Genomic DNA, 18015 nt, shown 5'->3' with positions numbered 1-18015 from the left:
CCAAAAGCTTAGCCACCATTCTCCTGTCACTCACCACCTCCACTGGGTCCAGAGGGCATCCTAGAACAGAGCTGGCCCTTCTGATCAGCCTGTTCAGTCTCTTCCTGTCTGCGGCAGAGATGTTGCCGCCCCAGCAGACCACACCGTAAAAGATAGCTGAGGTCACCACAGAGTCATAGAAGGTCTTCAGGAGTGGGCCCTTCACTCCAAAAGACCTGAGTCTCTGCAGCAGGTACAGCCTGCTCTGACCCTTCCCGTAGTGGGCGTCTGAATTATGAGTCCAGTCCAGTTTGTTGTTCAGATAAACACCAAGGTACCTGTAGCTGTCCACAGCCTCAATGTCCATACCTTGGATGTTCAGTGGTTGCAGTGGAGGATGTTTGTGCCTGCGGAAGTCTACCACCAGCTCCGTGGATTTACTACAGGGAGTGCAGAATTATTAGGCAAATGAGTATTTTGTCCACATCATCCTCTTCATGCATGTTGTCTTACTCCAAGCTGTATAGGCTCGAAAGCCTACTACCAATGAAGCATATTAGGTGATGTGCATCTCTGTAATGAGAAGGGGTGTGGTCTAATGACATCAACACCCTATATCAGGTGTGCATAATTATTAGGCAACTTCCTTTCCTTTGGCAAAATGGGTCAAAAGAAGGACTTGACAGGCTCAGAAAAGTCAAAAATAGTGAGATATCTTGCAGAGGGATGCAGCAGTCTTAAAATTGCAAAGCTTCTGAAGCGTGATCATTGAACAATCAAGCGTTTCATTCAAAATAGTCAACAGGGTCGCAAGAAGCGTGTGGAAAAACCAAGGCGCAAAATAACTGCCCATGAACTGAGAAAAGTCAAGCGTGCAGCTGCCAAGATGCCACTTGCCACCAGTTTGGCCATATTTCAGAGCTGCAACATCACTGGAGTGCCCAAAAGCACAAGGTGTGCAATACTCAGAGACATGGCCAAGGTAAGAAAGGCTGAAAGACGACCACCACTGAACAAGACACACAAGCTGAAACGTCAAGACTGGGCCAAGAAATATCTCAAGACTGATTTTTCTAAGGTTTTATGGACTGATGAAATGAGAGTGAGTCTTGATGGGCCAGATGGATGGGCCCGTGGCTGGATTGGTAAAGGGCAGAGAGCTCCAGTCCCACTCAGACGCCAGCAAGGTGGAGGTGGAGTACTGGTTTGGGCTGGTATCATCAAAGATGAGCTTGTGGGGCCTTTTCGGGTTGAGGATGGAGTCAAGCTCAACTCCCAGTCCTACTGCCAGTTTCTGGAAGACACCTTCTTCAAGCAGTGGTACAGGAAGAAGTCTGCATCCTTCAAGAAAAACATGATTTTCATGCAGGACAATGCTCCATCACACGCGTCCAAGTACTCCACAGCGTGGCTGGCAAGAAAGGGTATAAAAGAAGAAAAACTAATGACATGGCCTCCTTGTTCACCTGATCTGAACCCCATTGAGAACCTGTGGTCCATCATCAAATGTGAGATTTACAAGGAGGGAAAACAGTACACCTCTCTGAACAGTGTCTGGGAGGCTGTGGTTGCTGCTGCACGCAATGTTGATGGTGAACAGATCAAAACACTGACAGAATCCATGGATGGCAGGCTTTTGAGTGTCCTTGCAAAGAAAGGTGGCTATATTGGTCGCTGATTTGTTTTTGTTTTGTTTTTGAATGTCAGAAATGTATATTTGTGAATGTGGAGATGTTATATTGGTTTCACTGGTAAAAATAAATAATTGAAATGGGTATATATTTGTTTTTTGTTAAGTTGCCTAATAATTATGCACAGTAATAGTCACCTGCACACACAGATATCCCCCTAAAATAGCTAAAACTAAAAACAAACTAAAAACTACTTCCAAAAACATTCAGCTTTGATATTAATGAGTTTTTTGGGTTCATTGAGAACATGGTTGTTGTTCAATAATAAAATTATTCCTCAAAAATACAACTTGCCTAATAATTCTGCACTCCCTGTAGTGTTTATCTGGAGGTAGTTCTGCTGGCACTAGTCCACAAAGTCTTGAGTCAGTCCTCTGTACTCCTTGTCGTCCCCATCAGTGATGAGGCCGACTATTGCAGAGTCATCAGAGAACTTCTGCAGGAAGCACTGGGTGGAGTTGTGGGAGAAGTCTGCAGTGTAGATAGTGAACAGGAACAGAGCCAGAACCGTTCCCTGTGGGGCCCCCGTACTGCAGACGACCCTGTCCGACACACAGCCCTGAGTTCTCACATACTGTGGTCGGTCAGTGAGGTAGTCCAAAGTCCATGTTGTGAGGTGATGGTCCACTCCAGAGTTCTCCAGCTTGTCCTTCAGGACTGTGGGAGGAATGGTGTTAAAGGCACTGGAGAAATCAAAGAACATGATTCTCACAGTGCTCCCAGCGGTCTCCAGGTGAGAGAGGGAACGATGTAGGAGGTGAATGACAGCATCATCTGCTCCAATGCCAGGCTGGAAGACAAACTGAAGTGGGTCGGTCCAGTGATGAGCTCACTAGGCACCGAAGCTGAGCCAGGACCAGTAGCTCCAGGGTCTTCATCAGGTGGGATGTCAGAGCCACCGGCCTGTAGCTGTTGAGGTCCTTGGGGCGTGAAGTCTTTGGCACTGGTACGACACAGGAGGTTTTCCAGAGCTGTGGGAGTCTCCCCAGCCTCAGGCTCAGGTTGAAGAGGTGCTCCATCACCCCACACAGTTGGTCTGCGCTGGACCTGACAACCCTTGAGCTGATGCCATCTGGACGCGCAGCTTTCCTGGCTTTAATCCTCCTTAGTTCCCTCCTATCCTGGGTGGTTGAGAGAGACAGGCGGGAGCCTTGTGCTAAGTGTGTATTGGATGCTGTTTTTGGGGGTGGGGAGGAGTGAGCAGGGTGAGGAGGTGTGAAGTGTCTGAGGTGTCAGAGGTGGAACAGCAGCAGTGGGGGTGGGTGAGTCTGCAGCCGATGTTGGAGACTGCCTCATGGCTGAATCAAATCTTTTGAAGAAATGATTCAGTTCATTTGCCCACCTCACATCCCTCCCAGGCAGAGAGTTCTGATGTTTGTGGCCCGAGATGGTTCTGAGGCCTCTCCAGACTTCAACAACATTGTTTTGTTGAAGCTGGTTCTCCATCTTCTACCTGTAGCCGTCCTTCCCATTCCTTATCAGTCCCCTCAGGTCAAGCTGCACCCTTTTCAGCTCCTCCTTGTCTCTAGGTTTGAAGGCCCTCCTCTTCTGCTTGAGGACAGCTTTAATTTCTGGAGTAATCCATGGTCTGTTGTTGGAGAAACACCGCACAGTCCTGGTGGGTGCGGCGTTATCTACACAGAAGTTAATATAGTCCGTAATGCATGTCACCAGGCTGTCGATGTCCTCTCCGTGGTTGTCACAGATCACCTCCCACACAGTCGACTCAAAACAGTCCTTAAGAGCCTCCTCACATTTTGTTCATCAGACTGTAGCTTGTGAATAAATTGTAATTGTGTCATTTTCTTTTTATATAAATGTTTTGATGTGCACTGACACAGATTCATATCTGAGCTAGCTCAAGGTGAACGTACTGTTGAATGAAGTCTCATGAGATTTAAGTCAGTTTGATAAACCTGACGTCTGGAAGTGTCACCATGTTGCCTGTACACCTGAGTTATAATCTGTTTGTCTTTTTCTGTTGAATTAGGACAAGATGGGCAAAGAAATGTTGAAAAAACACAGATTTCAGCAATGTGAGAAGGCTTTCCACAACCTGAAGCAACTCAGGAGTCATCAAAGATGTCACACTGAAGAAAGATTGTACAGCTGTGATCAGTGTGAGAAAACATACAAAACAGTAAGCGCGCTAAATGTTCATAAGAAAACGCACAGTGGAGAAAAACCACATATGTGTGAGGAGTGCGGCAGTGAATTTATCTCATTGGGAAACTTATCAACTCACATTCGACGGTATCACACTGGAGAGAGACCGCACCATTGTCAGCAATGTGACAAAGGGTTTGTCAACCGAAGCGAATTGAAGAACCATCAGGTGGTTCACACAGGAGAAAAGCCCTACAGCTGCGGTGAGTGTGGGAAAAGTTTTTCATGGCTTTCCAGTCTTGTCCGTCACCAGCACATCCACACTGGAGTGAAACCGTTCAGCTGTGAGGAGTGTGGAAGGAGTTTCACTCGATTAGATTCTTTAAAGGTGCACAGAAACCTCCACACAAAAGAAATGATTTTCTCCTGTGAGCAGTGCGGTAAAGTTTTCTCTTCATCATCTAACCTTAAGGATCATGCTGTTGTGCACACCGGGGAGAAATCACACAGATGTGACCAGTGTGGGAAAACATTCACCATGCTGAAATCCCTGAGACTCCACACACGTATTCACACTGGAGACAAACCATACAAGTGCAGACACTGTGACAAGACTTTTATTTCACAGACTCACCGCACAGTACATGAACGCATCCACACCGGAACAAGACCGTACAGCTGTGAGTTGTGTGGAAAGCGTTTCACTTACTTCGGTGCTTTAAAGGCGCACAGGAACCACCACACAAAAGAAATGCTTTTCTCCTGCGAGCAGTGTGGGAAGGTCTTCACTTCTCGTGGCGCATTTGATTATCATAAAAGAATCCACCGAAAGAAACAGCAATAATGTGCACTTTGCAGAAAAGATCTGAAGGAGTACAAAATCACTGCTGTACTCTCACTGAAGATACAATCTGAAAGTGTACTTTTCTTTGAAACATGGATACGAGTTGTTTTAGGCACATTGTTCAGGCCTATATCATTACTGTGTTTCTGTTGCATCAATAGAACTTCGTTTTGAGGCAGCTGAAGTTGCGGATGTTGCAGACTTTGTACTTTGTGTAAAACTTTGTTAAAATCAAACTGAGGTGTTTGTTTAAACTGTTTTTGGAGGTCCAAACATGACCGACCAAAGTGTTCATTGTTGATACAGTTACTGAAAATGATTTGTCATTAGGACTCAGAGAGTGGGTGAGCCCTCCCACTCACTTTGTTTCTATCCCATCTGTTTTCAATGAATCTCCTAAATATAAATAAACAAATACTATGTTCAGGAATGCTTGGTATTTTATTTCTTCTGAACAAACATTTCTGTAACTCTCAAACGGTATAAGGACATCGTTTCTTGCTCATAGAATCGTCTAGAATTCAGAACTATGACATTGAGATAACTCATCATTAAAAAGACGAGGCCTTCTGATGTGATCTTGGAAAACCGCGACATCCTTTCCTCTCGTGGGTTCACACACCGTCCAGATGTGTGACCAAAGCTTTTTGTTCCAGTCTCTCTGTTAAATTAAATTTTACTGATATATGATATGGCATAACAGTTTTTTATATTGTAAAGGTAAAACACTGTGGGAAGGAAAAACTCCCTTTTAACAGGAAGAAATTTTTCGGCATAAGTAGAAAACTTCTGCTGAGATAGTATAAATATCAACACTTTACCGAGTTTTTTTGATTCCTCAGAGGCATCCAATAGAAGACAAAACAATGCTCAGTAGACCATTTAAGACTTTATTACTAGGGAGATGCGTCCTGCATGACACGCTGCCGCGGATCTGAAAATTGTGGTGTGCCCCTAACAGTACAGCATTCCAGTAACTTTCCACAGACAATGTTCCCTCTTATCTATATTTTCCCAGGCAAGCATGAGCGAGAGTCTGCAGCTTTCTACTTCCCAAGGACACATGGTCTCATGCCTTTATTTTTCAGGGCTGTGTCCACTTAATACTACACTATATAACTTTATAACACTTAATAAAAAGCATGGCATTATTGAGGCACAAAGATAATGACAACAATAGTCATAACCTGTTTTTGTATTATTCTGTATTATGGTTTAGCCTCTGGTCCTTACTTGTGTTTTCTTCTTCGTATGGATATTATTGTGTTAGTGTATGTTTAGGTTAGTGTTTAGTGATCCCTGCCCGTGTGTGCCCTCTGTACTCTCTTAGTATGGTGTCTCCGAGGTCAGTCGGTGTGTTCCTGTTTTACTTTGAAGGTCTGTGTCTGACATCGGTGTGTTGTTTTTTGCGTCCTCCCTGTCTCATCACGTCAATGAGGTTCAGCTGTGTCTCCCTCCTGTGTGCTGTTTCCTCGTTTCCCTCTGTGTATATCTAGTATGTGTTCTCCTATGTTTGTCGTCGGTCAAATATACAGATACTTTGTGTATCTCTGGGGCCTGTTCTTCGTACCTCGCTTACTACATCCAAGATCAAATGACACATCCAAGATCAAATCATCGCGCTAACTTTGAGCTCGCTAATCCGGTTCTCCGAACGCACCTGTTGTTGACGATTAGTATAGCTGGATGAAGTAATCTGAGATCACTGGGTGGCTTAAAAGGGGCTACGCATCGATAGTAGAAACATTGATCGGCAACCCTGTGATTGGTCGGCGAAGATGTCGAAGGAGCGCGCGCAGTATCTCACGGCAGCAGACCAAGAACTCTTGATTGAGGGATAGCAGGAGTTTCAGAGTTTAATTAAAACGCAGGGGAACACTGCAAAGGCTGCAAAAGCAAGGAGAGAGGGCTGGCAGAAAGTTGCTGACAAATTAAACTCGTAAGTGATCCGTGATATTACATTATATCATGTGATATTATATTATACCACATTATATTATATTACATCATATCCTCTTTCACATTAGAGCCACAACAGGACCCACTAGAACATGGGAAAAAGTAAAAGTGAAATATAAGAATATTCTACAGAATGGTAATATTTATCACTTATATTGCTTTTAGTCTCTTGAAAAGAGACCCTGAAATAATCTGTTTGTTTATAACAGCAACCAAGAAAAGGGCAGAGCAAATAAAGACAGGTGGTGGTCCTGCACCCCCTCGTCACACCCCTTTTTGTACTGTGACATTTATTGACATTGTGGGGGTTTTATGTGTGTAGTTTGAATAACACTCCATCACTTTTACCTGTTCCCATGCAAGGGGTGACTGAAGCATGCACAGTAAGTCGGGAGTAAGTATATACAGTACAGTAAGTATATATATATATATCTATATATATCTATATATATATATATATATATATATATATATAGAGGGAGAGAGAGAGAGAGAGAAAGGGGGAGGAAGAAAGTAAATAATACCCTCACGGGAGAATCGATATCTCTCTATGAGCACACCGTCGCGCTGAGCTAAAGGATCCTGTCTGTCCCGCAATATACGCTAAATTCTGAAAACTCTCCTTATCAATCTTGCACCTTCCTTGCTCGCGTACAAACGGACAGGACATGGCTGCGACAGACTTCCCAAATCCACCTTCGCTTTTTTAGCCGTGGTCTCTCATCTTGATTGCAGGTAGTAATTTACTATTACTACTCTAAAATATGAATTACATCTGACATGATCTACTACATGTAATAGAATGATTACTAGTACATTTCCCTTTTTTTCGGAAATGACCTGTATGTATCTGTATGAAATCAATAAAAGAATCAAATACTGCATTATCTTTAGTTACATTGATAATATTTATTTATGGTAAAACAGTGGAGAAATGTCGCTCTTGCTTTCATATAACTGCAGCGGACATACCTGAGTGGCCGCGATCTAATCCTGTTTACATAAAGTAAACCTGCTCCCGAGCAGGCTTACTCTTACGGATCTGTTGCTATGACAGCAAGTCCCAGATGAGCTTCGGAGAACCGAACGATCCAAGATCACGCGAAATCGTCAACATTCAAATCCGGCTAACTTACTTAGCGAGGTACGAAGAACAGGCCCCTGGTCTACATTCTCTGTGTCATCCTTGTTGTTCATGCCCTGTGTTCCCCGCATGTGTTTCTCCCTGCATCTTATCCAGCAAGTATGGTTTCAGGTTTTGTTTGTTATATTTTTCCCAGTACAGGTTTCATATTTCTGTCCTCACTTGTGTTTGTGTTTTCACCTGTGTAATAAAGCTCACTCGCATCACAGCTGGTGCCTGCATCTTGGGTCCTTTACTCACAAACCCCACACGACTGCTGCCACCGCCGTGACCCAAACACTTAAAGATGTCTGTAGACCCGTATCACACCACAGGATATAAACCAATAGTAGAGGGAGTTTGACATAATACTGGAACCTAGCCCACATGTGTTGGTGTGTGGTAACCGTAACAGTAATCTAATTACCTTTTTTGCAATAGTAATCCCTTACTTTACTCATTACTTGAAAAAAGTAATCGGATTACAGTAACGCGTTACTTGTAATGCATTACTGCCCATCTCTGGTGGTAACCAGTTTGTTCATTTTATTTTTTGTATTTGTTATTTTTCTTTTTTTAGTTTTTTCAATATATTTTTTAAAAATTCTGTTAAATTGTTTTTCTGCTGAATTCATGAAATATAATTCTACCAAAATCTCACATAAACTAAATCAATGTATTTTCTTTTGTTAATTCCAATAAACTACAGTTTTCTTCTTATTTAAACATAAAATGTATTTAACATATGTGCTATGACTCTAAGCTAATGTGGAATTTTATTCACTTTTTTAAAAAAATCAAGTCTGTGATTTCATGAAAAATAAAAGTGGGAAGATCTTATTTCTTCCATCTCAGTGATTTTTATTAAATGGAATTAAAGATCCTCACTGGTCTTCAGGTGATGGACATGTAAATAAACTGCAGTTTAATTAAACTGGTTTTATGTTTCTGCTGATTATTTGAAGAATAATTCTTCCTACAGTAACAGGTATGCACTGCTCATAACTGAACTTCTGAGCACATCTAATTATATTTACTTTCCAGAAACACTAAAGTCAGACATGGTGTCAGAAAGAAAATGCAATACTACCAAACAACCAGAAGAGGTCAGGATACAGACATTTATGAAAAAACAAGTGGACGCTCACACAGCTGACATAAACACACTTACTATAGTACTGAGGTGGATGATCTAAAAATGATGCAGTGGGACCGACTATCAAAGGATTCCAGTGAGTGTGAATACAATGTCTTGAAAAAGGATTCATACCTCTTTACACATTTTATCACTTTATAACCACAAACTTAAATGTTTCATTGAGATTTTCTGTGACAGACCAACACAAAGTAGCACATAATTGTGAAGTTGTATGAAAATGATACAAATCTGAAGAGTGTGGCGTGCATTTGTATTCAGCCTCCTGTACTCTGATACCCCCAAATAAAATCCAGTGCAATCAGTTGCCTTCAGAAGTCACCTAATTAGATCATAGAGCTCACCTGTGTGTGATTTAGTCTCATTATAAACACACCTGCTCTGTGACGGCCTCAGTGGAAACCAGGGAAGGATGACACAAATCCATGAAATTTTAGACCTATGGCATTAACATCGCATATTTGTAAAGTGATGGAGCGTATGATAAATGAAAGATTAATGTACTATTTAGAAACTAGAGGATTTATCTCTAAATATCAAAGTGGGTTTAGAAGAGGGAGGAATACAGTGGATGCAGTATTGTGTTTGGAACATGAAGTTAGGAAAGCACAAAATTCCTTCAGGCCTGGTGGGTGTGGCCCTGCTAGGGGACTGGCCACACCCGAAACCACACACCTGCTGCTGATCAGGGCTCGTTGGGGGAGCTAGGAGAGTCTTGGAGCTCCCACCGACGCGGGATCACTGCGTGAGACTCCACGTTAGTCATCCAGTTGAGCTTGTTTGTGTGTGTGTGTGTGTGTATGCCCGCGGTTGTATGTGTCCTGACGGCTGCTTCTATTGTGTCCCCAGGAGAAGTGTGGAGCGCCAGACAGCAGCCAGCACGAGGAGTGCTGAGACACGGACTGTTCACGGAGAGACACGACACGGGAGTCAGGGGAAAGCACGGGGATTTATTGTTGTTTTTTCCATACACTGTAAATAAACGCACTGTTTATACACAGAGCACCGCGCCTGGGTCCTCCTTCCCTACACTCCCACGGTCTGCCAGCCAAACCGTGACATAAACAAAGAAAGTGTAGTTGCAGTGTTTTTTGATATAGCAAAAGTCTATGATATACTCATAATAATAATGGTAATGGTAAATGGCCTGTATTTGTATAGCGCTTTACTAGTCCCTAAGGACCCCAAAGCGCTTTACACATCCAGTCATCCACCCATTCACGCACACATTCACACACTGGTGGAGGCAAGCTACGTTGTAGCCACAGCTTCCCTGGGGCAGACTGACAGAAGCGAGGCTGCCATATCGCACCATCGGCCCCTCTGGCCAACATCAGTAGGCGGGAGGGTAAAGTGATGATGATGATGGAGCAATATGGAAGAGAGGGAAAAATATAGAGCATATTGTAAAGAAACTGCAGGGAACAATTGGAAGAGTTGAAGAGTGGTCTTATAAGTGGGGCTTTAAATTTTCAGTTGATAAGACCAAGATAATGATTTTTACAAGGAAAAGAGTTGGTAAGGATGTCAAGCTTAAGTTGTACGGTCAAGAATTAGAAAGGATGAGTAATTTTAAGTTTCTTGGATTGTGGTTTGATGAAAGGTTGTATCAAGAGACGTGTATGCTGCACTTTGGTCAGAGTTTGTGGAAAACACAGCTGAAGGAGGGGAGTGCCATCACTGTCTCCTAAATGTCAGGAAGAAGAGTGGAAATCCATGGGTAGAATTTTACTGAAGCGATTTCATGACCATGGATTTTTCACCTTGCTCCTGTTTTCACAGTGGCACTCATCTTCGGTGAGAATCAAGTATCAGATGATCTGCTGTTTGAAAGTCTTCTCTTTTACCTAAGTCAATCAGATAGGGATCTGATAACAAGGGCTCAAAAAGAAGATCTTTCAGATGAAGTCAGGGATGAAGTGGTGGATCTCATGGATCGCCTGGATGTATCAGTGCTTCCAACCAAAGAGAACTTAAAAGGCCTTCTTCTGAAAGTCGCACACAAACAATTAATCTAAAAACCAGCATATGCCGCAGAGAAAATGTCCTTAGTTGCAAGCCACTTTTCAAAGCCCACAAGATGTCCTACTAATGTATGAAGATAAAAAGCCAACAACGAGAAAGGTTTTGAAGTAGCTTACTGCCTCTCCCACCACTCAGGCAGAGAAGCAGAGCTTCAGATTTCTGCACTAGTACATCAGAGGACTTGACGATACAGGACTGAGAAGGATGTTCAGGTTTCTTACTGGGTCAGATGTCATCTGTGTTGACAAGGTTGAGGTACTGTTCACGCCTGTGGATGGACTGGCACGACGACCTGTGGCACACACATGCGGCCCTCTTCTGGAACTACCATGGACATACACGTCCTACCCAGAACTACGAAATGAACAGGACAATGTTTTGGCTGCTAAAAGCAGGGGGGTTGGGAAGCCCATCTGTAACCGGAAGGTCGCCGGTTCGATCCCCGGGCTCTCTGTCCTGGTTGTTGTGTCCTTGGGCAAGACACTTTACCCTACTGGTGTTGGCCAGAGGGGCCGATGGCGCGATATGGCAGTCTCGCTTCTGTCAGTCTGCCCCAGGGCAGCTGTGACTACAACTGTAGTTTGCCTCCACTAGTGTGTGAATGAATAGTGACATTGTAAAGTGCTTTGGGTGCCTTGAAAAGCGCTATATAAATCCAATCCATTACTATTATTCATCATGTTTAAACCAAAGAATGAAAGGTTTGCACTAACATTGAGGGGCTATGAAGTTTGTTTCAGGGAAATGTTTTATTAGTGTTTTATTAGTAACCTCCCAAAAAACTTTTTTATATATATATTTGAATTTTTTTCAAAAATTGTGGATAACATCAATTTGTTTCCACCATGAAAAATGTAAATTTCAGTTTAAAGTTTCATACTTAAAAAGTTTTACTAGTTTAAATGCTAATTATGTTTAATCAGTTCATATCGTTAGCAGCAAGAGATGAACTATGCTTATAATTACAGTTATAATTAGAGTTCTTATCATGTGTCAAGGTCGTTTCCACAGGTCTGTGATACAGTTTTGTAGGATACAAGATGTCTGCTAGAAGGGATGTTTTGTTTAGTAATAATTCAAAAGATTTAATATTAAATATTTTCAAGTATCTTTTTTTACCTTTCCACCAGTCATTTGTTTAGAACATATTTTAAGGGAATAACTTTGGAAGGCAATGTGTTTGATGCAATAGTTGACTGGAACAAAAGACACAGAAAATTGGGACATAAGTTAAGTTTTTTAGTGCTTAGCAAGAGTCCGTGTTTTCTTCTCCTTGAACACAAATAAAAACATCTAACAGTGTTTGTTAAATAATGCAGAATGTTTATATTTGCCAGTTTACAAGAAACAATGTGCACAAAACAAGTTGCACAATGTGTTTAATAAAATTGAAAACAATATTTCATGAATGAGAATGTATAGGTTCAACAGTTTAAAAACAGAAATCACATATAATAGAAATTCAGTTATAAAATAATTGGAAATGCCAAAACGTTGAGATTCTTCAATGCATTTTGCGTATTCAAGCATTTCCTTCAATGTTCTAATTTCAATTAATAAACAGGTGTCAAATGTTTTCTTTAGCTGGGAAGCAAACACCTGGTTTTTGCATAAATGTCTCAGTCAAAATATTAAAAAAAGAAAAGCAATAATAATACAAGGACCTGGTTTAACCTCCTAAGACCTGAACTCTTCCATGGCATGCATTTTTAATTTCTCTTTTATATTTGGGCTGATTGGAACCTGATGAATGTAAAAACAAAGAATCACCAGATTTTTTTTTTTTTACCCGATTTTTGTTTCTAAGAAAAATGAGAGCCACATATGAAGACATTCGTTTGAAATTTTGATAAAACAGAGGGAGTATAATGTCCTCGTAAGTGGATATCAGGCCCTTGTGCAGCTAAATTTAGTATTTTGGTCTAGACAACTCAAAATGTGATGTCCACATATGTGGACGCCAGGTCCCAGGAGGTTAATTTTGATTCTTCACTGGAGTACATAGATTTGGTTAAATATATTTAGACATGCTTGCTTGCTACTATCTCGAACCGAAAATCCAAACAAAATAATAATAATTGTCTTTTCTATTGTTTATTGCACAAATAAAACATTGTACCAAAAAATATGTTCATAGAAAATTCCCAAAGCCCAATTATATTTAGGTCCTTCGGTATATAGGCTCTCAGGAAGAGATACAGTTCAATGGATTCATCTGCTGTGCTTGGACGTAAGAATTTCTCTGACATTATAAGGCAACACAAGCTGAAAACGGTTTCATCACAGGTATAAAGTCCTCTCTGTTGGCATTCTTGTTTACAAGCATCCGCTACCTCCAGAGGAACCTCTTTCAAATGATCCTGTCCTCCAAAGAGATGAAGGATGGTGTACACGAGAATCGGACGTCCACTTGGAGCAACTGCATTTCTGTTTCTGCGTATTATGTGGGTGTTCCACATATGTGCAACTTGCTGCAGCTCTTCCTGTTAATTATTAACAATTAACATATATCAGTATAACAACAATTTTCTCTTGGCTCAACATTTTACCCAAAAGCACCACACAGTGACAGTCAGAAGAAGAGAGTTCATCACAAATACTCAACAACAAGAATAACAGTGGTAGACACGTGATACTGTGGAAAATCTAAAGTAATTATTAAACCTGAATTGTTATACACAGTGTGATATTATCTTTCTGGCCAGTGAAATATGCATCTTTTCATATCCTGAACACAGTGACAATAGGGATGGTGCATAATGGGTGTTAAAGCAAACTTTTTATTCTCTCCCCGTGTCTCTTTTTCTCTCTAACACACACACACACACACACACACACACACACACACACACACACACACACAATGACTCATTAAAAGAATATAAACATGGTTACATACCTCGATGACTTTCAGGTGGGACTGCCAAATAGTGATAGTCGACTAGTCACGAATTATTTGTGCGATTAGTCGACTAATCAGATCATGAATCCATTGGACGTAAAACGTACAGCTTATTGCACCAGCATGCATCTGCTCTTATGTAACTATCATTAGCTTACAGATTAAGTGTTTAAGGTATGTGCTAACTAAAAATAAAGGCAAGATGATAGTTTATTAAATTTTAATGAAATTTGCAGATTGTTTTCGTGGAGTTTAATAAACTCAGCCGTCTGATCCTTGCTATCTAAAATATAACAGGACACCGGAATAAATTCTCGAGCATCTCACACTTCTGATAATCAGTTGTCTGCTTGACGTTTATTCAGCTGTGTAAAAACTGTAACTTTAATATCAGCCAAACCGATTTACTCAGGAACAAATAAAATACTAAAAAAGGCCAAACAATAACATTAAATTAGTCGTCGACGATTTTGATAGTCGACGTAATCGTGACTAGTCGACTAATCGTGGCAGCCCTACGTTCAGGCACGTAAACAATATGAGCTGCTTGTCCAAAAAACATCCAGAAAAGCAGTCATTGTCTTTTAGTTCCTGGAGACGATTTGTCCAGTGCTGAGCATGATGTCGTCTCAGAAAGGCCCACCAGCCTTCAATACGCTGATTGTGATTGCTGGATGCAGTAATAACAGTTTCTGACGTTCAGATCTATAGTCCATCACAAGAATCGTTGCATCTCTGCCATTATGACATTTTCTGTTCCCAAATCAGAGCGAATCCTAGCAGGTGTTCCCATCCTCTTTTCAACTTCTGCTATGAAGTAGCCAGAAGACTTTGGGATCATTGTTTGTTGAATAGGCATGAAGCCAAATCATAACTCTCGAAAAGCCATCAATGGCTCCATTTATACAGATTCCAAAAGGCTTCAGTTTGTCATAGGAGTCAACATGTCATATGAAATTTGGTCCAGGATTTACATACATTCGTCGCATTAGGCGATTTCTGCATCGTTACTCAACACCAGAAGGGTCAAGATATTTCAGTAAATGTCTCTTAGTACTCTGCGTGACAACATAACCTGCCTGAATGCAGTTCAGGTGGTGTAGTTTATATCCATGGAGCCTCCCGTGTCCCTCCAGTTGATCAATAAGAAATCCTGCCACCTCAATCGGATCGGGCTCATTCTTTCTCCTGTACAGTCCCATGCGTTTTAGGTTTCTTCTAAGTGTCCACATGCTTATCACAATGCTGTCCAAACTGCTCAATCACAGCAAAATCTCCCCATGCCTAACCCAAGAATAAAATAGAACTTAATTAATTCCAATAAATGAGCCATTTTCTTGCACTCTGATCTGCACTGTCACCCACTTCACTGTGTTTTACGGCAATATATCATGCTCGAACAATAAAAGATATGTTATAACATGAAAACTTTATTGTTCAAACAATCACGTTCATACAATATAATATTTATATTGTATGAACGTGATAATTATATTGTACGGACCTGATAATTATGTATATTCTAATAACGTGATATTATGTTGTTCAAACATGAAAAGTATCTTGTTAGAACAATAAACTTTTCATGTTATAACATGATATACTTCTATTTTTCTTTTGCCTGGGTGGCAGCTCTACGCTTCCATAGAAAAGGTTGGTTGCTTTAAATATTTAGGTATTTGGTTTGATAAAAGGCTTACATGGAAAACACAAATTGGGAAAATAACTGAGAAATGTAAAAAGGTTCTGAATATTTTTAGGTGTTTAAAAGGTAATGACTGGGGTGCAGATAGGACAGCATTACGAGCTTTATATGTAGGTCTCATTAGGTCAGTTCTGGATTATGGGTGTCTGGTTTATGGTTCAGCAGCTAAAACTTTGCTAAATGACTTGGACAAAGTTCAATATCAAGCTTTGAGGTTGTGTTGTGGGGCTGTTAAGACTACTCCAGTGGCCGCTTTGCAAGTGGAAATGGGGAAACAACCATTAGAACCAAGGAGACGTTAAATTGCTTTGACTGACTGCTCAAATTTAAAGGGACATAGTGAAAGTCATATTGTGCAGAGTGTACTTAAGCCTTGCCAAGAACAAGAAAAAGGGAGTGGACAAAGAAGAAGTTTCCATTGGACTATAGGGAAAGAAATCAATGAGATGGGAATTAGTGGCAAAGAAATTAGCCCAGCAGTAGCCTTGTCAGTGTTACCACCATGGCTATATGACCAAATCATTCCTGATTTCTATTTGCTACATAAGGGAGGAGGGGTGACTAAAAGCCAGGTACAGGACCATATAGTGAGGAACAGTGTTGAGTTACTTGAAAAAAGTAATCAGTAACTAATTACTGATTACTTCCCCCCAAAAGTAATTCCATTACTTTACTAATTACTTACTTTCAAAAGTAATTAATTACTTAGTTACTTTTTAAAAACACGATTTACAACCTGAATAGGTAATAAAGCAATAGATCTTTCAGCCCAGTTCTACTTTCTCTGTCTAATCCATTATACAAAATGTAATCAAATGGAAAAGTCTTTTTTTTTTTTTTAAAAAAACTTGTTTTATTAGTTTTATCTTTTAACTTTATGCATCAAGCAAAGATTAAATTATATGCAACATTCACTCACTGCAAGAAATTTGTTTAACATTTAAACCTATTTTCTGCATATTCCAGCACATAAAATAAAATATATTTTGGTGTTTACACTCAGTCTTTCAAATAAATGCAAGTGAACCACAGCAGAAAATAAATTAAATCAAAGACTCAGGGGTCCTGTTGCTCTATTTTCACCTGTATAGCAGGCGGATGTTTGCCCTGGTGCAGGTGTGCCGCAGCTGTCAGTGGAAGAATCCACGAGTTTGTCTGTGAATTTCCCATTCCCTGGTAGCGTACTCGGTGCTTGCTCGGAAGTTAAGGGGTTTTTTTTCGGTGTAAAAAGAAGTTTCCTTCCCACGCAGTGAACAGCGGACACTAATGTTTTTGTCACTTTTTACGGAATCAAACTCACAGTAAGGTCAGTACTTCCACGCTCATACTCTCTCCACACTCGATATATTATCCATTGTTGATCTGCACAAAGCTGTTGCCACGGTTACGTCATTGTCATGACACACTCTCGCAAAAAATGACGGTTTTAGTAATGCAGTAACGCAGCGTGCTTATGGGAAAGTAAGAGTAATCTAATTACCTTTTTTGCAATACTTTACTCCTTACTTGAAAAAACTAATCAAATTACAGTAACGCATTACTTCCTATCTCTGGTGGGGAAGTACTCAGATTCTTTAAAGATATTTACTGATGTGTCAAAACTGTTCGATAAAAGAATGGATGTTGCATTTGTTATCCCAGAAATAAGTTTTGTGGTGAGTGGAACGAATTACAGATGATTTGGCGGTTTAGGGAACTTGTAGCATTTTACTGGCTTTGAACTGGGTGGAGGACAGTGTTGGGTAAGTTACTTTAAAAAAGTAATTAATTACTAATTACTTAGTCAATATTGTATTTAAAATACTTATCTAATTACTGTGTCAGAAAAGTAACTTAATTACTAAATAATTAGCTTATTTAGTAGCTTATTTATCACTGTAATATTCTTGTCTGCTTGTTTCAGAAAAGTGAATTGACGGGAATATGTCCATTTCATAAAACAGCCACTCGCTTCAGCCGAGTCCGACATCTTCCGCTTTAGAATACGACTATGCAGCAAACTGGCGCGAAATGACGTGCACCTGCACTACAGCGATATTAAAGCGGCAGAGTTTACTTCTACGTTTAGAAGATAAATTATTGAAATTAAATAATGATATTCAGCGACTTTAATTATTTTACAATGTAACGCAAGTACATTGTAAATAACTGTAATTAAAATACCTAAAAATGAACAGTAATTAGTTACTCTAGTTTTTCAGTGGAAAAGTAATTTAATTACAGTAACGCGTTACTGAGTAACGCATTACACCCAACACTGGTGGAGGACGCACCAATAGGGAGGTATTTGGTTTGCTCGGACTCTAGCAGCATGCTAGTGAGTATAGGTAATATGTCTTCAGACTTTCAGACTCAATATATTTATTGTATGAAATTAAACAGAGGCATAGCAGTGGGTTTCTTATGGATTCCTGCGCATATTGGTGTTGATGGCAATGAACAGGCCGATAAGTTTCCAAAAGTTGCAAAAAGAAGAAGTCATGTAGGTATGACTATAAAATACAGTAAAAGTGAGGTGAAAAGTA

General features: G+C 40.5%; 1 protein-coding gene across 4 annotated transcripts in view; it reads left to right on the top strand.

Annotated features, from left to right (window-relative positions):
- Nucleotides 1-5044, top strand: part of LOC102076416 (zinc finger protein 239) — a 31661-nt gene extending 26617 nt beyond the window's left edge. For all 4 annotated transcript variants that reach the window (XM_019356449.1, XM_005464420.4, XM_019356448.2 and 1 more), the window contains exon 3: nt 3661-5044. In XM_019356449.1, coding sequence (XP_019211994.1) covers nt 3661-4620 — 960 coding nt within the window. In that variant the 3' untranslated portion in view covers nt 4621-5044. The remainder of the gene's footprint in view (nt 1-3660) is intronic.
- Nucleotides 5045-18015: the final 12971 nt, after the last annotated feature.

The sequence above is a fragment of the Oreochromis niloticus genome, linkage group LG3 (assembly GCF_001858045.2).
Source record: "Oreochromis niloticus isolate F11D_XX linkage group LG3, O_niloticus_UMD_NMBU, whole genome shotgun sequence".
In the NCBI taxonomy this organism is placed as follows: Eukaryota; Metazoa; Chordata; class Actinopteri; order Cichliformes; family Cichlidae; genus Oreochromis; species Oreochromis niloticus.
The sequence above is the reverse complement of the archived record's forward strand: the minus strand, read 5'-3'. Positions and strand labels throughout refer to the sequence as shown.